This window comes from Numida meleagris, chromosome 2, assembly GCF_002078875.1.
Source record: "Numida meleagris isolate 19003 breed g44 Domestic line chromosome 2, NumMel1.0, whole genome shotgun sequence".
In the NCBI taxonomy this organism is placed as follows: Eukaryota; Metazoa; Chordata; class Aves; order Galliformes; family Numididae; genus Numida; species Numida meleagris.
This window is the reverse complement of record NC_034410.1, coordinates 126776755-126801981: the sequence shown is the minus strand read 5'-3', so window position 1 is coordinate 126801981 and position 25227 is coordinate 126776755. Positions and strand designations below refer to the sequence as shown.

The 25227-nt window shown below is 35.3% G+C and overlaps 1 protein-coding gene across 7 annotated transcripts in view; it reads right to left on the bottom strand.

The window, feature by feature from the left end:
* The window catches only part of VPS13B (vacuolar protein sorting 13 homolog B), a 421101-nt gene that overhangs the window by 128057 nt on the left and 267817 nt on the right, over positions 1-25227 (bottom strand). For all 7 annotated transcript variants that reach the window (XM_021386667.1, XM_021386662.1, XM_021386666.1 and 4 more), the window contains 3 exons: positions 18319-18522; positions 10265-10391; positions 8566-8709 (listed from right to left, as the gene is read on the bottom strand). In XM_021386667.1, the coding sequence (XP_021242342.1) occupies positions 8566-8709; positions 10265-10391; positions 18319-18522 (475 nt within the window). The remainder of the gene's footprint in view (positions 1-8565; positions 8710-10264; positions 10392-18318; positions 18523-25227) is intronic.

Below are 25227 nucleotides of genomic sequence, written 5' to 3'. Positions count from 1 at the left end.
CTGTCATTTATATTTCAAAACATTTAGCCATTCCACAAATTTTAAATGCCGCAGTAAAAGCAAGATGCCAGAAATCAAACAACGTCCAGATATAAAAAGATGTGCAGAAGTTTGTCTTCATCTGCACTCCTTACAAATCACACTACCAAAGAAAAGAAGATAACTTTGTTCAACAGAAATTGTAAAGCAAGACTAATGCAAAAACTTCTATCTGATTATAACAAAGGAATATAACAAAGGATGAGGAAATACTTTTTTAGTTTAAAACATAAAAATTCTTAAAGAGTACTATGACTATAGCTAATCCTGCTCAGCATAAAACTGGTTCCAAATGGCAGCTCAGACTCATGCAAATTCACTTGAGAGGAACCTGTAAATATCACTTTATTCTAAACAGTGAAATAATTTGGACCTGTCGAACAGCTCTGTACCCATTACATCCTATACAAACAGATGGCTGTTCTCTTTCACGTTTAAACTCATTACTGCTAAAGAAGAAATTTTATTCATACCAGTATTATTGTCACTCTTTAACTAATATGAAAATCTTTTGAATTTCTACTAGAACAAGTAAATATTTTTTGAGAAAATACCCACATTTGCTTCCTGCCAAAATCTCTAGCATGAGTTACAGAACATAACATTCTATTAGGCAATTTCTGATGTTGCAGCATTACCTGAGTATGAAAGCAGACTACCGCAGGCCAGAAAAACTGAAGAAGTAGGAAGGCAGCTAATATGATTAACAGCACTATACTCTGAAAGATTATGCCTACTTGAAGACATTCATAACCATGATAAAATACTCCTTAAGAAACAGGACAGTACTGAAGTGAAATTCTGGACTTACGAAAAACCATATGAGATTAAGCAGCATATTTTATCCCAAACTGACCAGCAAGATCACAGTGGATAAACAGTGTATCCTGCCAACTACTGAATAACGGCTTTCCCTCAGAGGTAATACCTGGTCTAGTTTCTCTCCATCCATTCCCCGATTTTCACAAAAGAGAAAAATTAACATCAAGACTTCGAGTCTGAGTCTAGTTCTGAGTCTAAATTCAGCTGAGAATACAAAGTAATACATATTATTTGGGAAGACTAGTATACAGAGGGATCATACTAGCTTTATTTACCTCTATAAGTATGTTGAAATGTATGAAAAAGACTTTCTCATGAAGGAAAGTCAGAGGAAAGCGAGGATCCTTCCTACAAAGAAAACACAGAATTTCAGAAGTTGAGATTGCTCACTGTCCACTGACAATGACTTCAGTTACATATCCAGTGGCTTCCACTGTCCTTTCTGCTCTTATTCCTCAGCTTTCCCTTTAAGGAATAAAACAACATTTCACTTGCTAATCAAGGGAATTAGAGCATCCATGTGTTTATAACTAGTGTCAAGAATAAAGTCTTCTGCAGTAACAAGCAGGTGATGTTCTGTATAGGGAAGAAACTGTAAACAGTGGTGTCTCAAGGTAATACTGCCACAGAACCGGACTCTAGTGTATGCCAGCATAGATGGCTCAAAGGAGGAGATTAGTAAGGATCAAAGAATGCAAAGCCCTTAGTCATACTTCGTGTGACCTACCAGTCAAACATGTCTCCTCATCAGACGATTAAGCAAATCATCACCATGACACGTTCAATGTCCATAGTGTGAGAAAGTCCAAGCACATGCTCTCTCACACTTCTGCATATGATGGTTTTGAGCCCCTGTGCTGTCCAGTCTTTTCTGAGATTCTGAAAATCACCTCTCTCAACCTATTTTTTTTTCAACTATATTTGTGATTTAGGGAAAAACTATCATAATTCTCATTCCGTTTCTAGTTTTCTTTATTATTATTATTTTTTACAAAGTTAGACAATAAGAGATTTTTCTACGTGTTCTGTAATTTAAGGAACAGTCCGAATTTTGGACCTATTTTATAACAATATTTTTATAATGCCTGTAAGGAATACTTCTGATTTTTTTAATACATTAAATGATTTGGAAGTCCAAAGTTTTAAATTAACTTCACATACTGTTTAGGTATTAGAAAACATCTTTATTTTGATAATAAAATACAATAACATTTGAGTTCCTGATAACTTAATAATGTCCACAACTTACATTCAAAGTATTTCCAGGCAGGGTATTTAATAAAGAGATTGGTCAAAATATTCCTCTCTTTTAGACTATCCCATTAAGGCTAGTGTCAGACAAAAGTAACGTAATCCACAGAGCAGACAAGAACATCTGGTTCACATAATCAAGTAACACAGACTAAGAAAATAAAAGGTGGAAGGAACCCACTCAATAGAGGCCCTGGTAAAAAGTCTTTCTCCATCTTTCTTTTAAGCCCCCTTCACGTACTGAAAGGCTGCAGTGTGGTCTTCCCAGAGCCTTCTCTTCTCTGGGGTGAACAAGCCCAGTTCTGAGGTCCTCCAGCCCTCTGATAACCTTCATCGCCTCCTCTGGACCTGCTCCAACAGCTTGACATCCTTCCCTTACTGGCAGCCCCAGGCCTGGACACAGTACTCCAGATGGGACCTCACAAGGGCAGAGCAGAGGGGCACAATCCCCTCCCTCACTTTGCTAGCCACTCCTCTTTCGATGCAGACCAGGTACAGTTGGCTTTCTGGGCTGGGCACATTCAACTTTTCATCCACCAGTATTCCCAAGTCTCTGCAGAGCTCCTCTCAATCAATTCACCACCTAGTCTGTATTGGTATTGGGGACTGCCTCAGCACATCAGAGATATGGGACTATAAGCTGCACAATCCCCCTTTCACTTAAATGAAAATTCACAGCTTAAAACTCAAAACAAAATTGAGCAGATATGCAAGTTCTGATCAAAAATGTGCACACTGTGAAAGACAATTTTATCTGAGAAGTTTTTTATGGATTTACATTTCAATACCTACAGTTCCTGGGACATTCTTGTTAACCATTCACCAGGTTTGCTCTGCTTCTAGTCATTGCAACAATTTTCAAATGTATAATGAAAAAGTCTATAAACCCCTCAGTAAGCTACCTTCACACTACATTACCTTTTTTATGTGCCAACACACTTCTGAATATCAAGACATACCTACATTTGTGTGACCCATACAATATACAGAAACTGAGGCTATTTTGGCTCTCTACCATTGATTACCTTAAACTTCAGGAATCAAAAGGGAAAAGATAAACAGATTCTTCAAAAGAAACTTGTAAATGAGGATGCCAACTTCTCAGAGTTTCAGCATACTAAAAATACTTCCAATTACACAAGCTTTCCATAAGGATACTAACCAGCCGACATAACATCTGTGCAACATGTGCATCTGCCACTTCACACTTTGGCTGTCTGACTTCTTAAGTAGTATTATCTGGAACTTGTTTTACCAGTTTTCTGATTGTTATTATTTTTAAACAAAATACAAATGGAAAACAAAGTTATGTTTGTCTTCAATTAAAAAAAAAAAAAAGGTACTACTTGATTTTTTTTCATTTTCCACAGTAGTAGTATATTGATAAGCTCATGTAAAGTTTCATTTAATTGCTCTTTGCTCAAGAGAGATTGCACTATTAAAGTATCATCAGCAAAAAAGACTGCTGTGTACTCCACTAGCTATCCCTCCTTCAAATTTTATGTGAGATGCAATTGTAATTGCACTTTTGCACATATCTCCCAATGATGACGTTATTTATCATATCATGAAGCAACAACAGAAGATTGATGAGAGTGCCATAAACTGAAATTAGCTGTTAGAAGAGGACACATGAATGACCCCACTGGTCAGACCAAGGGACCTTTTAGACTTCTGTTCTCCCTTCTTTCTCCTCAAGTTGAACAGGAAGACTTTTTTTTTTTTTTTAACCATCACATTTGTGCAGGATCTACTGTATTCTAATCACTAACAGCACATATTAGTAACAGCAGGTAAGCTGAAGAATTCTGGTAGTTTTCTTCACTGCTCAGATGGCAGAAATAACAGTGTCAGAGAGATCTGAGAGGGATCCAAAACAGACAGTTTTTCAGTTTCTACTTCTACTGCACACAAATATTTCCCTACTTGCAACAGTTGATTGTTGAGTGCTACATTCATCACTGCAATTAAAACCTTGTGAATATGAAAAGAATGATGGATGCAAAAGATGACATATCTGGATGTGATTCTTTCAAAAAATACGTTATGCTTGTTGTTATTACTGTATTACTGCATTAGCTACCCGTGTGACATTCAAATTCTGTGGAATAGGTATGAACTTAAAGCCCACTGAAGTGAGCAAGCAGAACATAAACAATGAAGACTACACAATCTGGCAAATAGGCATGGAGGGGATAGAAAGAAATACACTGCCGGAAGACAAAGAACAGGTGAAAACTTTAGATGACATAGTCTGCAAAAGATTTTAGATGTTTAACTTGTGTTCCATTTAATATGCAAGCATCCTGTATTCACAAGTGTAGCTTTTTCTCACCTGAAGCCATAATCCTCATGAAAAACACTGTGAAGACAAAGTAAGCATTTGAAAATACCTTTTAAGTTCTTCAGAGAAGACAGAAAATAACTGCATTTTGTATTCATCATTACCTCCAAAGTAGATAGTAATTAAACAGGAACACTCTTTAAGTTGACTTTAACCAAAATTATTATTTGTGTAGAAATAATATTTTTCAACAAGTCTAGCCTTACTCTGTGGCTTACAGAGGAGTAATTCTTACAAAAAAAAACCAGACTAATGATCTCAATGACCATATTTAATTTCAGGAGAATAAGATATACTGACTTGCAGTAAGATACGTTATCCATGCATGTGTATATTAAAAGCAGCAGACCACGAAGAGTGCTGTTTTGTATTTCAATTCTTTTTCAAAGAAGAGTTCTGTATTTTCCACTTCTAAATGCTCGTATGACAAATAGATGCTGTCTTGCCAAAAATCTCCAGGTGTTAAGTGACGGACATCAGGAAATGGATTTGCCAGACTAAGCAATAAACTCCTTGGGAACTCACCTGTTCTATTACTAATCAGCATTAAAACCAATCATCGTTTATACTGAGAGAGTTTTACCAGAATATTAAACTTTTAAGGCAGTTTAAGAAACTTTTAGAGGAAGCTTTTTTTCCTCAAGAGAATAGCCTTTTTATTAGTATTTCATCTATAATCTTGGGTGCATCACTGAAGAAATATAGCATATTAAACACACTTAACTCTCGTATTCCTTTTCCTATCACTTCTGTTTCTGCTCTCCATGTGCAAGTATTATATCTTCTTCTTGTAAGATTTTGGCATATATTAATTCTAAAATAGTGAATAATTATGAAAAGGCAGTAACATTCTTTACCCCTCAAGTAATTTATCATACACCACATATGTGTCCATATGTTAAAACTGCCAAGCAGATCAAAGCGATATTCTTTGCAACAATGGACTATACTCTGTGAAGAAGTCAGTACAATAGGTATACTGTACATCAAAGATGAATTTATAAAAGAGTTTAAAATTAGGGCTTACAGTAAGTAAAAACACAACACTGGAGACCTGGCATGAAATTGTTCACAGAATATTAAAGTACCTAAGAAAAAGATTTACACATAAATCATCACTTCTTTATTATTTTTGTCTACACTACTCCTTACAGCATTGCTCTATAAACCACGAAATGCAGTCCATTTGGAAATCACACCTTTAAAGATCGAACTCAGAGCTCCTATTTGATAACTACCTAAATTTATGTAACCAAAGCACAAAAGAGAGCAACACAGTGTATATTATTTTTGAGGCAAGAGACAATTACCTAATCCTTCTATTTATCAAGAACTTCAAGGTAAATCAAGTTTTGTAACTAAGATTAATGATGTTTATATTTGCTCAACAATCCTCAGGATTTGACCTAGTAATATACTTGGAAAAATGTAAGTTTTTTTTCACAGCTTTAGTGCTGCTTCCCTCCCCCCCCCCCTTTTCCCTATTCTTCTCCTCCAATACAGATGAAGAACATTTTTCCAATGGTAATCAAAGCCAGTATGTATCCAGTGAATTTTCTCTTTATTCTTCCAGCTTTAAAATACAGTTAGCTATTTTCAAATGTTGTTTCCAGACAAAAGGGAAAAGAGATAACACTGACACCTATTCTCTAATACTTGGGCATTAACAGAAATTATTCAATTTCTAAAGTTATAGATTATCATATTTAAACAAGAAATAAGATGCATGTTTTTAAAAGGAGCAGAATTAATTATTGGAAAATATTGAGAATGACTACAATGGATTCTCTATCTCTGAATTATATTACAATTTTTAGAAAATATATTTTTTTAAGAATTTCCTTTGAAATCCCTCATGGGTGAATTAATTTAGGGAGGTCTTATAGTCTGAGTTAATTCTAATTATAATGAACTCTGCTTTTATCTCTGTGTTAGACAGCTTTCCAAAGGATATCCTCTTTATTTGTCCAAATCAGTTTTTGTGCCTTTTTTTTGTTCAGCTTTAATGTTTACTGCTTGTCTCATTCAGGTTAATCATATGGCTTATTTGCCTGAAATTGCACCCCTATCTATTTTCCAGTTAATACTTCTAACTTCATTTTGGCAATTTACAAGATTTCATTAAAGTTTGCTAAATCTCCTAATTTACTTAGGTTCGTAAATCAGTAAGAATTCCAGTGGTTATTTCTGCCTTAAATAGTGACTGAAACACAACAAGTCCAGTATCAATGTCAATACATCAAAGCACAACTAATGCCTCCAACTAAACCCATGTATACTGGTGTATAGATAAACCATTAATGAAATCACACTGTTTTCGGATTCTGAAATGAAACACTAAGAGGCAACGATTAATAGTTTTATCAAGCAAAAAGAATATAAGGATTGCCAGAGTGAGGGTAGTTAATCACAGAAAAGTTACCCAAAGAGGTAATGCAACCTTTGTCCCTGGAGATACAGAAAGAATTGCTTAGAAGGTGCACTGGAAAGCCTGACTTCAGTAGTCTTGTTGTGAGCAATAAAGAATGGTGTCCAGAGATGCCTCATCTATGTTTTGATTCTTGCAAAGAAATAATTAGCAAGTGTGAAGTATGAATAGTGATGTGTGGGCTCCATACTTGGTTCACGGAGATGAAAATAGCAGCACATAGAGTATTATGTTTCACTCTGCTGACTAAAGGAACAATATGAAGATAATAAAGTGGGGTGCCTTCATATAGGTGCGTTTAACTGCAGAACAATGAAGAGAGAAATGGACAGAAGAGTAAACAAGTACAGGATTGGATTTAGAATTATCAATACAGTGAGTCAAGATACGGCTTTAAACTTATTAATGAGAAGACAAGCAGCACCTTGAAACAGAAATGTTCCATTACTCAATACAAGGGACCTAAAAAATGCAAGGGAGATAATAATGAAGAACAAATAAGCACCTTGGGATGTAGTCAACAAAAAGCTTACTGAAACAGCTTAGTAAATGCTTATAAATTTATATGGTCCACATCAGTTGTGCAGCACTTCTGTACAGTGCCAACTCAAAATTAAAGTTCTTGGCACCTATACAAATTTTCTGATTCTACCCATTCTGCTGACAATGGGAAAACATTGCTCCACAAATTATTAAAGATATTCCCATACATACTTATTTATAATGCTCATATCCAAAAGAGGCCCTGTGTCTGCAAGGTATCAAAGGAAAACAAAGATAGATTGCATTTCATTACTATATCTTTCATATTTCAACATGATTGTGAAAAAGCATCCTTTATTTACTCCATGATTTGGAAGGGATAAAGAAGAAGGAGTTTGATGTGATATCTAGATTATCAGGCTACAAACAACTTTTGGGATTTGACAGGATGGGGAGAGAGGAATATAAGCAGTTTGGCTTCTCTAAATTATTTCCCACTTACATCCAGACATAGATTCATGCAGAATCTGTGTGGGCAGAAAAAAAGGAAAAGTTTCTTCAGCTCCCTCATTAGCTAGATTTTTGGAAAGGAAGAGTTGTGTCTTGCCTAACAAATTCAGGAGACAGTTGCTGAACACTACAGGATTCCAGGAAAAAAAAAAAGGAGATATTAATTATTCTGAAAATAAAGTATCCCTCGTGTACCATTATCTCACTCACTGAATAAGCACAAGAAGATTCAAAGAATGATTGCATCCTATGAACTAGAGAGAAAAAAATTAATATAAGAAGTGGTTATGAGGCATGGGCAATATTTTACATTATACTGGTTTTAATGAAGCTTATAATTAGCATATACATATGTGAACACATATCTCATGAGAAAATGCTGAAGTTTTGGTAAAATGAAACAACTTCAAAAACCTACAATAAAATTATTTCTTTCATCATTTACATGAGATAATCCTCCTCGTACAAAAGCTGTACAAAATAACCTAAGTCTAATTTACTGAATGATATTCTTACAAGAGTAGCACTCTTTTTATTGTTAGAACATTAGAATGTATTTTAAGGATGACCAAAAAACAACAATAAAACATGTATTTCACTTATCTGTATGATTTTGTCACTGTAGATGATGTAAATACCTTCTACAGTATTGTAAAAAGAAATCATCTGCAACCAGGGGAAAACCTACCTCATTAGTGGTACTGGAAGGTTCCAGTCCAATCATATGGGCTTCTACCAGCTGCTGAAGAAGTTGTACTTGAGCCACATTGAGGAAGAAATCCAGATTTGTTGTCACATTGACCTCCAAAGAATGACCACACACCAAAATTTCCTATGGAGAAATGAAGGGAAAATATTAGATAACAGCTACTGAGCAAATAATTTTCACCTTCTATGTAATTGTATTATGATCCTCTGCTGTAGTCTATGTTTTAGCACTGATACATAGTATTGATCTTCAGTAGAGCATGGTATTTCAGCATTCTAAACAAGGATGTGGAATATTCTTTGCTTTGCTTTCCACAGCATGAGTAACTACTAAGACAAATTTTGCAAGAACAGCATCTCGTGTGAGGTCTTGTTTCCATCTCTTGGTAGTATCAAATAGTGGACTATCAGATTTTGGTTTTTATTTCTTTGGCAATGACTACATAGAGCCTTCAAAAAAAAAAAAAAAAAGCATTTTTGTTGAAACATAAACTCTACTTGTTTTACAATTAAATCGTGTAAATCATGATCTGGAACTCAGTGATAACCAACATGGTTTCTCTTTGACAGTAAACCAGTCAAACCTTGGCAAATTTAGCTGTATGGTCACTATTTTATTGATGTTATCTAGCACGAGAGTCTCTTCTGTATTGCTGGCAAGCAACAAAGAGAAGAAAAACAGAACCAGTCCAGAAGGGTTCTTTAAGTGCTACCTCTTCCCATGAGAACTATGTGCAAAGTGTTCAAGCTCTTGGTAATCTAAACTAGACCTCTCAATCAGAGAATGTCATCCAGTGAATAGATAACAAAAATAATTTAAGTAACAAACACATTGGAATTCTTGAATATAAGGATTAGTAAAGCTCAGAGATTTATTTATTCTTTATTTTTATTTTACATTTTCCATCTGTACTTGTGATGACCCTTTACATAAAACGTGAAGTTGTCAATTTTTTCTTTGTATTTGCATTATCTGTTTTCCAACTATACACATCTACTGCACTGTTATAACACATACCTAATACCCTTTATAATTCTGCACTAGGTCTGTACTTTCCAGGAGATAGCTATCATGAGAAATATTCGTTGTGAGCTGACAAAAACTTACTGGTACCTCCCTTACATAAAATGTTTTACATTTTTGAACTCTATACCAAAAAGAGAGCCAATACCTTATTTGTACAACATGCTTCACAGACTACTCACGAACAAGTTGACCCATAGACTGGCAAAAGTGATTGTTAAATCTGGAATAACTTGAAGTCCTCACAGTAATGACTGAGGAGTAGATGATTTGTGGAAATCTGTGGGCTTGAAAGCCTGGCTAAAAAGAACACAGCTCCAGTTGTGTCTCACAGACAATATATAGATTGTGTTTTCAGGTTTTTTATGAGAAGCTTGTGAATACAATGTTTTGTAATGCACCTCTTCTCAACACCTTTCAATCACAAATGTTTCAAGGATTCCCATTTTCTGAATTGCAAACAGGCTTATGTGGACAGGCTGTCTTTAATTCAAATGCCTTACTCAAATTCTTTATCCAGCAGAGAGAAGACACTACAGTTAACAATTGAGGCTTTTTTTTCCTTGCAGTTTGTGATGTCTATATTTGAAAACTTACCACACCTAGACAATTAAAATGGCAAAACAGTAAAATATTATCCAAATTTTATACTAACCTCTGGATGTAAATTCTCTGGAGCATCAATTTTTGTAAAAATAATTGCAGGAGCTGCAGTTATTCGAACTGTGAAATCTGTTAAAATTGGAGTTAAAATGGCTCTCCTTTCCTGATGCCGCCTTATGCTAAAAAGGGGGGAGGGAATAAGATAGGATTAAATCACATTAAAAATTTGGCAAAAACTTCTCTTGTTTATCTTTATATCCAGCATGTAGCACAAAACTGCTTCACCAGTAGTTTCGTTTTTTTTTTGGTAGCTACCTCAATGAGCGATAAATATCATCACTGTAAATCATCTTAAATCCAAATCTGAATGCAGGCTTCCACTTCATGGAAGAAGTATGTCTAAATACTAATACTCTTCAATCCATCTTCAGTTAGACAACTGATACATTTGACACTGATTTTTCTATTGTTTAACTGAACTTTACAAACTCATTTGAACAAAGATATAAGCTTTATTAACAGTACTATTCAAACATTCCTGTGGATGCCCTTCATTTTACAAAAGAAACATCCTGAATCATATTTGAATTCATATATTCTCTTCCTTTAACCAAATACTAAGCCTAGAAGCACAAGTCCATTTTGTACACATCACTAATAGCTTAGGACAACACATGCCAAATAGCCAGAATCTTCTGGGTCAGGTCAAAATCTACTGCCATAAAGTGCCTAGTGAGAGCCTCTGATCAGGAACAAAAAAAAAAAAAAAAAAAAAAAAAAAAAAAAAAAAAAAAAAAAAAGGATGTAATGAGACCAAGATGGTGCTCAGCACTTAAAAGAGGATACAGTTCAAACTGGCAGAGTCCTTCCATCAACATAGATTTTTAGTAATACTTTCTTCCTATCATAAGTTACAGAAATTCCAGATACCCCAAGAAGAACTCTAGAAATTATCAAAAAACTACTGTTCAGTCTCAGTTGTATGTTCTGGAAAGGATTCTGCTGAAATGCACACAATTCCAAATGCTGATGGTTTGCAGGCCAAGATTTAGGCAGAAAGAAAATAAAACAAATATCACAACATGACTGAAAGTCAGGCTTAGAAATATTTCTAGCAACAAACAAGTCCATACATGACAGTTTACTGCCGTTATTACTTTGATACTTCAAATTTCACTAACAATTTGCTTAAGTATCCTTAAAACGTGAAGTAGGCTTTTAAATTTACTTAGGACAACAGTATGTAGAAGTTAACTGGGAGGTGCTACAGAGTACAGGTGTAACAAACTTTTTCTTCAAATGACCTTACCAGTCCCTGTCAAGAAGAGTGCATACTACTTATGGCAATATGCTTAAAAGCAAGTTGATTTGTAACTGAGAAAATTACTATCCTCCAGTAAAATCTTTAATGTTTTGGGTTAGTTGTTGCTCTGCCAGTCTGCAGTGATAGTTTCTGAAGCCAAATTGGTCTTAACTAGATCCCCAAATTAGAAAACAGACCAGCTGTTGGTTAGTGTGCATCTTCTGTACGGAGAAACTGGTCTTATATTTTACCAGGTCAACAAATGTTTCTCTCCCTGCCATCACCTTCCTTTCAAATTTAAACCAGATGGCTTTCTTCCCAGTTCCTATTTCCCCTTCACAGAAAGATGAGAAAGAAACGCCTTTGTTTCTGAGGAAAATGAAAGAGCTAAGTAGTACAACTACTCTGTGAAAAACTTCCATGTGATGGGACAAAAAACTGCTACTAAGTATGATTGTGTTAAATGAAACACAGCTATAACAGCATGTTATTTTTTAACGCCCAAACCTACAACTGGCTCTTTTCAATCGTTGTTCAAATTGCTTTTCAGCTTATAAGTATACCCATTTCTTAATTTTCAAACGTTACCTGCAGAGGTACGCATTGTACTGCATCTTAAATAACTCTTCTGGTAATATAGTCTGACTGCTGATTTTTGTATCATTATTTTAAATCACCCTTACGTGGTGTTCCTGTCCTGCTCTACTTACTAGTTTCCGCATTTCTAGTTGGTGAATTTGAAGCTCAGGCAAGCATTAGCAAAATAATTGTAAGTACAAACAGAAGGCAAACTGAGCACACTGAATAACGAGGGGAAAGGATATGAGAAAGTGCACAAAAGGAACAAAGAAACAAATTCCACTTTGAATTATTTAGTCTTCCACACTGCACCTAAGTGCACCGTTAACTTAACACAGGTGTACGCCACATGAGCTTATGAAAAAACTTGATTGTGAAGACTGTAATGATGGCTCTGTGTCTGCAGCACATTCATTCCATGGTTCATTTGTGCATCTGTTATATATTTGTCTTGGAGAGAAGGAAAAAAAAGAAAAAAAAAAGGAAAAGCTAGTACTTTTAGAGATGTTAAAGCAGTTGATCTACACTTAGAAGTCTTGCACATTTCAAAGTCCATATGTTAACACAGAGCAACAAGGAAGCAAAACAGTTATGAAAAGATCTGGAAGTGCCTTATGCTTAGTTCTAAATTTAGGCTGTATCAGAATAATTATATGGACACTGGTTATCGACCATAGGTCCACACTGTGAAAACACAATACAAAAATATCCTCAAAAGCTTACAGTTCAGATTGGGAAGGAAAAACGAACAGCTAACAGCACTGTAGGTAAAAACATCAGTACAGTGGCAATCTAATCACTATTTTATGATTTTTTCTATTACACTTTAATGCATCTGATTTTTTTTTTTTTAGGATTTGAAAGAAGACATTGCAATAATTTTGTGAACATTCACAGGAAATTAAACCTGCAAGACAACCTCAGGAATAAGCAAGAAAGTGCTTTCTTGAAAACTAAATGGGGCCGCCCTGGTAACTGGTGTGATGAGGTTTGATGAGCAGTGAGTGTAGATGAGTTAAAGCAAATTAAAGAAGATCTGTAAGGGGAAATTGATAAACACAGAAGTCTGGAAATACCTTGAAAGCAAAGACATATCTAATGATTAATATGACAGAAAATGTTGTGAAGATGAGAAAAAGAAATGTGAAGAACAGAATTTTGTAATCAAGGCAACAGCATTAGACTACATCAGGTCAAGTAATCAGCATTTGATTACATCCACTCAGAAGCACTTTGAATTCACATGAGGAGGAAGGACTGCCAAAGAGATGATGTGGCACTAACCAAAGAGATACAGTGGTGCCATGGAAATGCAAAAGAAGGAATATAATTTGGTCTTTTTATGTGGAAAAAAGTAATCCTAACAAACAGCAAATACAAGCCAGTAAGAAATAAACATTGCCTAAATATGAAACTTGGAATTATATGCCTTATTCTTAAATATCTTTTTTTTTTTTTAATGATACTTCACTTAAACTAGAGTTCGAGTCCTTATGTACTTAAAAAATGCATTGCTGAGGAAGTAACTAACAGAACCATTTAAGTTGGGAGAGACCTTTAAAGGTCATCTAGTCCAACAAACTGGAACTGCCCCTGCAACGAACAGGAGCATCTACATGAAATACATGAATGATAACCAAGAGTTCTTTTATGCCATGTAAGTTTACTATCTACAGAAAGATGAATTCTCACACAGAGTTCCATAATTTGAAAGCCGGAATTAAAGTAGTAGCTTGGTATATCCCACAAAATCAGATAGTCTTCCCTAGCAGCATGAGGCATGCAAACTGAAGATGTCATGATTAGAATGCTAACTTAGGACTTTTCTCTTGTGGGCTTCTATTATAGTCTTACAAATCAATTAATTCCTGATCCACAAATGCAGTGGGATACCTAACAACTAATGAAATCTGTGAAAATGAGCACCATCCTGCCTCCAAACTCCATCTCACAATGGGTACAACAACTCACATCCTTATAGCTCTGTGACATGTTGCAAAGACTCATCGCAAGGCAGAGAAATAGCATTACAACACTTTGAGGACTATCTACTGATCAAAATTAGACAATGAACAAACATACAGCATCTGGCTGTACAGAATAACTATCGTTATATAATTATACCTCAGTAAAACTAATTTTCATCTCATTAAATATGATGTGCAACATTTCTTTCTGTGCATTAATAAAGGAAATAATTCAGTCTGTTACTGAGTAAGGCTTTGCACAGCATGAATACAAGCATTAGTTCAGGTACAATAAAAACAGCAGCTGAGATACAAGATTCCAAAAGAATTATTTTATTCACAGGGAAATGTCTCTATTTCTCCACACATAGATCTACTGATGATCACTTCTTCTTGGTCTTCCTTATAAGAATTTGGCAAGCTGCACTTCAACTTTCCAAAAAAGCATGAAAATGAGAACTATTCAAGGAAAAATCTGCGGGAAACATTTCTGAGGATCCTTGCAAAGCAAGAGTGGTATTTTGTTCAGTTTCATACAACAGATCATTGGCTCCCTGACATACTCAATGAGAGCTGCAAAGAGCTGTTCCAGATGGTCAAATGCCAAGGACAGAACTGTAACGCAGTATATTGCCACACTCAATTCATTACCACACAGAGAAGTAATGCTTTTAAGCTCAATTAATTTTTTTTTTTTTAAACAGAATTTATTCAGGCTGCAGGAAGCAGAAGTTGCTGCTGGGAGCTGTGGAAGGATTGCACAGGGATGGGGGCGAGGCCTCAGGAGAGGATATATTTCTTTATTTCCTTCAGGGCTGTTGTTTTTTCCATTGAGGGGAGGGAGAGGGAGGAGGAGTTCTGCAAGCTGAAAAAGCAGTTTTCAATCAAGAAAACTTCTTTGGTTAAGTATTCCCAGTTCCCCACATGCTGTTTGGTAAAGGGAATAAATGTGGACAGGTTTCATTTGTGTATAACCTTATTAGAACTGTCTGACTGTTTCTAGTATTCTTTTTATATATTACACCATTAGGGAGCTTTTTATAACATCTACAGTGAAGAATAAACATGTCATAATGGGAAGAGTTATGGCTGCTGATCCTCCATATTGCACTGTATTTGGACAGGTTTTTCTGAGCAAGGGCACCCTCCCCCCCTCCAAGCAGTTCCCCCTTTTCTCCTGCAATGCCCTTCGGAGGCACGAGAGGCAGCACCTGGGCACTCCAGAATAGCCCCTCTTGAACACTTTTACACTAATCTTCATGAAACATTTAACACCTAGTCTCAAAACAACATTACTTTCATTCCAAATTACATTATAAGAGTTTAAAATAATTATAATAATCATTCAAAACCATGAGATATTGCTAGAAATACTGAATTCCAGAATAAGTGGTGGGAAAATGTGAAGGATTTACTTTCTGTGTAAACATTGCTAAAACATTTAAATGATAAATTACGTCAAAACCCTTCAAATATTTGTTTGGATTACATACATAAATTTTATATTTTGAATAATTTGGTTTTCTTTTAAGTTTTCAAGAACAAGACCAGATTTCAACCCAGAAAACTGAATTACAAAATAATATAATTTAGGTTTTTTATAGATACTTATTTTTGAAACAAATATATAGTAGTACCTTTAGAAATGGGAATGCAAATAAAAGGCTAGTGCCTTTGCTGGAGTTTTCGGTGAAGTAATTCTACGTCAAACACTTGGATATAGATTGGATTCTATACTGCACCGCATATCACCTAAGCATTAACAAGTTAGCCAAGTAAGAGGGAAATAGATTTCAAAAGAAAAAATTTAAACACAGTTAAGCTAATGAATCATAGCATTGGATCTAAATGATGAGTTAAAATAAAGAAAAGTACATTCAAACGATGTAATGAAACTAACACTAAAATAACTAAGTAAAAATCATTATGTTCCAGGTTAAACATGTTAATGAAACTAAAGAATTAAAAAAGAAAACAGTATTGCAAGTAGGTAAAAGAATAAAACTCCCATGATAATTGCAGTAAATCTTGACATAAATGTCACCCTGAAAACACTAAGCACCATGTAAAACACCATGCAGCCACCCTCTTGGTTCATGTTGGAAAGATCTCAAAGGATGGCAAAGTTCAATATGGGTTCCTCCAGTTCTCAGCACACCATTTCCACAGATCATAAAATAGACCCAGATGCAGCAAAGCTGACTGCCAACTAAAAGGCAAAAATGTGAACATTACGAAAAAGAACTGTAGTAAATGTGTAAAAATTTAAGCTAAAAGGACAAGACAACACTCATACCAGCTTTTTCTTTAAATAAATTCAAGATGGAATTAAAATACAATAGTGTGCCAGAAAGAAAAAGCTAATGAATTTAATTACAACTGATTTAAATTAAGAAAAGTAGAAGATCCATTTAAAGGCAATTTCAAAAACTTACTTACTTCAAACTTACTTACTTGTCAAATACATTGTAATAAAATTTTATTTAGGAAGTCTGCTGAGAAAAAGAAGGTGAACTTTGATTATTTGTAACAGCTGCTTCCCATATTCTTATCTCTATAACGTTTTAGCAATCCCACTAAATTTCCTATCAAAATCCTATAACCATAAAGCTCAGACCAAAGATTGCTGGCAACATGATTCCAGTCACCAATGGAAAGGGAAAGGAAGGTCAGTACCAAGCTGGTTTTCTACTGTTAGCTGAACTCACAGATTGGCCAGAAGACCTTTGGAGTTTAATGCCATGTTTTGAAAGTGACAGTGGACCTACGCTGTTAAGTGAGAATTTCATGGGCAACTTGCCAAACATTCTAGGGTCATGCATATATTTTCAAAAATTTAAAAGCAAAGTTGTCTATGCAATTGGTTTAGTAATAAATATAGAAATAAGTCATTAGATGTCAGGGAAGAACCAGGTGACCATATAAATGAAGAACCAATAATAGCACCGTGTTTAAATTTTTATCTCTCTTCAGTCACTTCCTTGTGGTTTATACCATTGCTTTGGTTAGATTTACTTGTACTGCCCTCCGTATTTTAGTGATAAACTGGAATTTATTATTGGTCACATCCTCTTCCTGCACGTACTCCTCCAGAGGGGCGTTATATGCTCTTTCAGTCTTTCGTCAAGTCATCACTTAGAAACCTTAGGCTGCATGCCATCCTCATGGAGCTTCTTTTGCTACAGCTTGCCTCATTTTCAGGAAAATCTCTCAGATTCCTGTCATCTCCCCTTTTCTTGAAAATTAAACCAGCAATAACTCAATTTTTTTTCCTTCCTAATGATTCCTCCTGCTTTTCTAAATTACTTTCAGGAACATACCCCTTAATTCACTGTATCTTGGGAGCCACAAAATTGTGCATACATTTCATAAAGATTGGATTGTTTTTTCAAGACAAAGGGCTTCTAAATCAAGGGAAAAAAAGCGTAGGCCAACAACAGGCTTCTTCTGGCAGAACTCAAAATGACCTTTGAAAACCTGCTTTTAGCTATCAAACCTAATTCCTGTCTGTCTCAAAAGAGAACTCTCTGACTGCAGCATAACCTATAAAAATTCAGTTTAAAATGCATATGAACTTAAAAAGTATAAAAAACATGTTAAAGCTAGAATAAAAAATTCAGTAACTTCAATGTTAGAAAAAAATAAACTATCATTTTATAATCTTAAATTTAAAAACTTAAAATATCAAGTAGGCTTTATCTTTCAGTCCTGTTTAACTAGAGGGCAGCACTTGTGTATCACGCAAAATATAACAACGAAGACTCACTTGAAATATCTCATTCTAAAAATTCGTCTGGTTTAAGTTACAGAAGTGCAAAAAAACAGTTCAGAACCAATAGGAAATGTTCTACTTCATCCTCCTTTAACTTAAAAATGTCTAAGCTGGTTTTACTCAAGTTTTGTAAAAATACAAGCAAAAGAAGTTAAAAAACAAAAACAAAAACAAAACCTCCTGTTGCTTGTAGACCAAGTGCCAAGTCTCAGCTCTGGAGTTATTTTTACGGACATAACAGTGAGTCACTAAGAAAAGAGCTTATAGTAGAAAAAAAGACACACAATAACTAGGCAGTAATTACAGCACAACAATAATAGCAATATTCACTTTAAATGCATAATCCAAAACTCTATGCAAATGTGCTCGCAGTGCAAAGAAACAGTACAGAACTAGTTGATTCAACTGTGCTGTAAATGGTATCTGCAATGTTTGTGCTATGTAACCCTAACAGAGAGTAAGTTTAAAAAAAAAAAGTTTCCCACCTACTGGCCATGTTCCATTCAAGTGCTGGATTTTGAGAATTTCTTTCATTCTCCGGCAAAATCCCTCCTTTTCCATTTTCTTTCTCTGGTTTCAACTGATTCCAGTGAGCAGTGCCGATGTTTATAGACTGAAGGTCTATTTGATATTGTCTGTCTTCAACCTCGGATCCAGGGTCTCGAAGTATTCCGAGATTCAGTGCTCTCCTGTAATGTCAACAAAAAAAAAAAGTGGCACTTCAGAACAAGCTGCAACATGTAATGCAAGCAGGAATTAAGGTCAAAATCAGATTGAAAATTGTTTTGAAGAAATTTTGCTTAAAAAGAAAATTAAGAAAAGATATAAAAATAAGAAATGTAAGGCATCAGTTTTGGCACTCTCAATTACATATAAGCATTAGTTTAAGTCTAAGTCTTCAAAAGTATTCGGCTGCATTTACCCTATGGATTTGAATGAGAGATATACAAATAAATACATTTCAAAGTTTAGCCAGGTCCACCAAAGTTGATATGACATTAATCTGTTGACTTCAGTGGACTTTCAGTCAGGTCCATATGAGCAGCCTTATGGAAAAGCAGGAAGCAGGACTAACTGATACATCTACTGAATAGAGAATGGGTGTCCTATTCAAGTCTTCAAAAAGAATAGCTCCATGCCAGTAAAATGAACAACTTTACTGCAAGATAATTGTTCAAACTTACCTGAAAGAATAAAAATTAAAAACAACATTTCAAGACAACAGAAAATATCTTTTTAACATAGAATTTCAGCACAGAGTTGTGTTATTAAAATTCTTCTGACAAGAAGAAAAAAGGCATTTTTGAGTTAACTACATTACTTGTGGATTCTGCCAAAGTCTACTCCATTAGATTTCACAGAATATTTCTATTTCCCACTGAGCTTGGGTAACAGTCACACCAAGATTCAACAAGACACTCAAGACTGCAGGTACCTTTGTTCTAACTAGTAACCAGTACCAGAGAGATCTTGAGTGGACTACTGTTTCAATTTGCCTTCTCCTAATGATTACAAGTAAATCTTCAGTAAATGATCCTGCCCCTTCTATATTAGCAACAAGAGAGCTTTATCCAGAATGCTCATTTTATAATATAATAAAAAAGCAAAACTGGACATTTTTTTTTTTAACAAGCTAAGACACAATGATATCTAATTATTTTTGCTTTGAACTTATGATCCTGTCACACTGTAATCTATTTTTAATCATTACTGAGTTGAAGTTTCAGCTTCTAGCTTGCACATGCCACTCAATCTACTATTCCATTCTGTTATTGTCTTATGTCAGAATTGTTATTTTGTAAATAACTGCTGCCTCCACAGAGAACTGAATATTTTTGCTATTCATATAACCATTGAAATTAACAATCTAAAAATAAATAAAGATTAAAGCAGCACATCACAAACTGTGATGCGTGCACTGATGCAAGCTATAGGTATTGGTATGTAATCTAGAGGTGTGTGATCAAATTCAAAATTAAGTCCCATTGCTGTCCAAATCCAAACACAGTTGAAACCACTGATAGAATATGGTAGCAATTAAGATAATTCATTATTTAATATGGTATATATTAATAGAGGCATGCAAATGGCAGGAAAGCCAACAGTTTATCAAGTTGCTCTTCTTGAGGCTGCGGGATCGTACTGTTCAATAGCCCTAATCCTGTCTTAAACAGCTGAAATACACTGAAAATATGTTATATTAGTAGTGGTATTTCAAAATTAAATGTGTTTTCTTAAAACTTAGGAATGTGTTTGTCAGCTTTCCACATAGAGAGATCTAACCACAACAACTGCATGTTTTATTATTCTTTTGAGGCATTATTTCATTAACATGTATGTAGCTTTGTTTTTGTAGATTAGGAAATAAATACAGGAATATGTTACTGAAAGTAAAGCACCAAATTACATATTTTATAAAAATGCTGAAATATACAAAATATAGAATATGATAATTTCATCTGCATAATGAATCGTTCTCTGCTATACTTAACAGCAAAGAGCATTTTTCATTCATTCTTTTATGAGGAGCTTGAGAACTTGCATTAAGCTGCACCTAGAACTATATTCTCTAGCCTTGTTCAGCACAACCGTGACCTGGTGTACTGAATTCCTAGAATGAAATTTGGCTGCATGCACCAATCTGAAACTCCACATTGTGACAACAGCTTTCTTCCCCTCATAAATTACTTATTTAAATATAAAAAACAATGAAATCACTCTTTGGCAAACACACTTAGCTACAGCAAAATACACAGAGCTACTATTCAGACACAGGGTACTGGTGCATTGCATGGCTAGTATAAGATATGTTTATTGGATCTTTTCCTTTGTCCAATTAATTTTGTAAGATCTCACGGACTGGATAATGTCTATAATGCTTTGGGATATCATGCTGATATAAAAACTGCATTTAAATTTTGCTCCTCTATTAACAGTCTCTACATAATACAACACTTTTCTTCCGATCCTTTAGATGCACCTTTGAAATCCAAAGAAGTAAACAAATTATTTTTTCTATAGGTCACCCATTTAAAGATGTATGTATGAGATACATATGTAAACTACAAGGAGTAATCAATAACTTGACATTTTGATTAAACTCATTATTGCTTTCAGAAAGTACATCTTGCCAGATTTACACAAGGATCAGAATACAGCTTTTTTTTCCCCGAAAAAACAGAGATACACAGAGACATTCACATGACCACACACTTGTGTCTTTCTTTACCAACCATTTTTCTAAGTACACCTCCAGTTTAATTAAGGGTGTACTTTTTTAGAAGGACGAAAGTAAGTTAAAATGAAACAGAATTGGCCTAATCTTGAACACAGATGCTATGAATGAGCTCTGCAGTCTTTCTCATTCTGTAGCTTTCAAAATCCTTACAGTAAATAAAATCAAGGAAAAGAGTAAGCTGAGATTAATGACTTCTCTACCTCTAGCATAGAAGCTATTTTACCAGCTGAAATGCACTGGAGGAGTTATGATTTTTATTTCTTCACACTTCTGAATACAACCTTACTATCCCACCTAAACCTTTCAGCAGGTGGTGTAGAGCACAACAGTTGATCAATAATACTGTAAGATCATAAGCAAACAAAGAACATAAGCAACAGGAAACACAGCTTTAATGCTTTTCTTTTTAAATTGATTTAGTCTGGGTCAGGCTTTTTGTATGTTTATAAAAGAAACAGCTCATGCTGAACCAGTTACTACATGCTGCCGAATAAGCAAAATTATGGGACTCACTGTAAAACAGTTAAATCTATTCACTTATAACTCATCTGAGACCTACAAAAAAGGTAAATAAGCCAGGAAAATGGCATTTAAAGTCTGTGCATTATGTAACGATTAAGAAATATTCACAGAGATCACATGTAACAGGTAATTTCTGTCAGCACTTACTAGATCTCTGTGCGCTCACTTCCCCTTCCAGGTACAGAGATGACAAACAAACCTACCCATCCAAATGAAAGGTTCTGCCCTGATGGTAAAATATGTTTACCATTCTAATAGCAAAGGAAACAGACAGTAAGCTTGGATCAAAAAATACCCTCAACTTTACAGGGGCAAAACCAGTGGCACCTTGTTGTACCATGCTATGGTGACTGAACTGACGTTGAAATCACTGACATTGCGCTCCTTAACTGCCTTTTTCCCATCCTATTCAATACAATTTCTTAACTTATCCTCCCCAGCAAGGCCACTGAACATGTAACAATGGGAGAAATGTGAAACAACTGTTTCTTAGGGAAGCAGTGGGAAGCTCCATTTAAAGCGAGATGCCACAGGGCATGATGTTAAAGGCAGAGGGAAAAATGTAAACCTAGGGCCTCGCTGATGACAACACTGGGCATCCAAAATGCTGAGCTTTCATTAGTAAAACCCCTGACAGAAATCAACTTTCTGGAAAGCAGCAACATCCCTTTTTTTTTTTTTTTCCCCCCCTCTCTCTTACAGCAAAGAATCTACGTCATTGTCATAAAGAATCTAAATCTTGAGCCACTGGGAGAAAAACTGAACTTCTCCAGCATCAGAAAACAGGTGCCACATAGATCTGATCTTAAGGCATGAATAACATAAACTCTGAAATGTCGCAGTTCATGATGGACAACTTGGATTTCTCTGAGTTTGGACAGATTAAAAATCTCTTTGTGAGAATGGGAAGGAAAAAAAAGAAGGCACAGAACAGGGCAGAAGGGAGAAGGAAGATGGTATCAGGACACTAAAACTGAAGAAAAGATGCTGCCATCTGTCCGTACAGAGACTCATTTGTAGCTTAACACAGTATTTTATGATTTCTGGAATGATGGAAACAGTTTAATCTGGATCCGCAGAGCAGGCTCTCAAACACTGCCAGAAGTAAACCCCACTTCTCATTATTTCTGCTTTTTCCCCTCAGAACCATGCCACATGTGGATGGCGCAGCCACAGAGGAACACAGTACACTTGCTGGCAGCATACTCTGGATTGGATGCCATCAAATTTCTGTCTAGATCATTATTCTATCAAATGAATCTATCTTCTATATAATTCTCATCTCAACAATACAATGATCAAATGCAAATATAAGCTCAACACCGTATGACTCCCGTTTCACATCTTACTGATAAGCAAGTGATGCTATCATGTTCACTTTCATTTTAACATTACAGCTAATCTTCAAAGGCATCTGTTTCATAAGTATGAAACCTACATTCTCCCTCATTAGCTTCCCTTATTAGCTCATTAGTGTCATGCTCTGTACAGCCAGATGCACCAGCCGTCCCTACAGAATTCCCTACATGGTGAGTGTCCTGTATGTCAAAGTGGATAAAATATCTGGGACTTAGCTTCAATTTTAGAGGACCCTTGTAAGTCAAAACATTAGTGGTAGCTCCATGAGCAAAATAAAAATGACCGACCACCTCCAAACATTTACATAGTGGACAAATGCATCACATTATACTAAAGCTGAGGAAGAAGCTGGAATTAATTGGATACCAACTGAATACTTACTGTAATCACCAACAGTCATACTTAGAACTATATAACAGTTTACAGTGCTTATAAATTTTCTAACTAGTCATAAATCAGCTGAAGAAGTGGATTACTTGTGCAATTACCATGCTGAAAAAAGAAGACAAGCAGTGCCTGAAATATAAAGAAAAACTTATTGCGATTTTGCTACGCAGTTTCAAACAATTGATATAGTTAAGCAATAGCCAAAGGAATAACTTGGATAATTATTCTCTCTTTTAGTCTAATGCCCGTTAAATGCCTGACTGTGTCTCTTAGGCAGTTTGGTTTCTTTTGCTTTCTCTATAACTACAGTTGAATATCATGGCTAAGAGAGAAATGGAACAGGTGTCAAAATGCTGAAGATCTCTAGGTAACTTAAGAATAAGCAAATTAGAGAAACTGTGGAACTCAGAGCTTTCAAATAATCAAAAAGAAAATAAAGATTCTACTATGCATTAATATGTACTAAGACATAATTCAAAACAAGAATGTCAGAGTACCTGGGGAAAAAAACAAAAGACAACAGAAGTTGTCAGGACAACTCTCTTCCCTGCAGAGAGTTACATTAAGGGAAGGTGGTCATGATCTTCAGTAGTGCCATCACACCACTCTCGCTACAGCTGTTTCTTGTAAACACCTTCAAGCTAGGTATTAAACAGTCACATATGAAACAAACAGGATCAACAGAAACACAGACGTCCCACTTGTTGAGCAATACTCTATCTTCTACAGAATGTAACAACAGTAATAATAAAACTACCTAACTTTGTTCAGAAATCAAAATATGTCATTTGCTTTTTACTAGAAGTTTCCAGCATAGATGTTTCTTGCCAAGCTGGAGCAGACAGGTCTTCCCTTACAATTACTTTGTAAGCTGTTTAGCTTTTTTTGTAAATACAACAACAAAGACAAAAATCTCAGTTCTTCATGAAATTGCTCAGAGATGAAAGCTAGTAAAATCGCAGTTAATCATTTCTCTTTCAGCTGTATACTTTGTGTCCTTAACTTGACCAGTTTCACCAACTACTACTATTGAATTGTACAGATATTTACTGTCATCCTAGACCATTTTTAAAGGACTGATATTCATTGAGCTACCATAATGCAAGAGAAAAGAGATTTTGCTTTGAACACATGGAAGAAGAAATCTGGAGAAATGAATTCAATATTTTGCACAGGTGGCTCACATCCTGCCAAAAAAAAAAAAAAAAAGAAAGGAAGATGATGTTTTGGTTAGAGCAGAGGTGACAAACCCAACTCGACGTGCAGAAGAACTAAGTCAGCCAGGTGATGTGCACAAGAAGACCTGGGACAAGGAAGGCTGCTTGGGCAGGCAGATTTCATTTCTACTCTCTTGAAGCTTATTATGCGACTCTAAGCTTCAAAATTAACATCTTCAACCACCAGTGTATTCACTTATATTCTCAGCCTAATGTCAAAATAATGCTGCCAATACAATTAATTGCATAGAAACCATTTTGAGATCATCTGATATACAATGTTATAAGAATGCAAATACATCAAAATATTTAAAAAACCTACTTCTAATTTTTAACAAGATAATATTTATGTAACTACTTAAACATTTGCATTTTGAAATCCAGTGGCTCCATATTCAGAGTTAAAAATAACAGCATTCCTCCACACCCACTCATTACTGTGGTGGTGCCAGGTGAGTTCTACTCTAATTCTACTTCCTAGCCATTTAGAGAGGTCAAATGTTAGCGACATGGACCACTGTAAGATCAGGATTGGTAGCACTGTATTGAGCATAAAAAGCCACTGAACATCTAAGAGGAATTACAGTAGATCACACATCAAACACTTTGACCCAGAGCTTCCTTCCACTAGTCCTATAGGCAAGAAATGCTCAATATCTACAGCGAGGTGA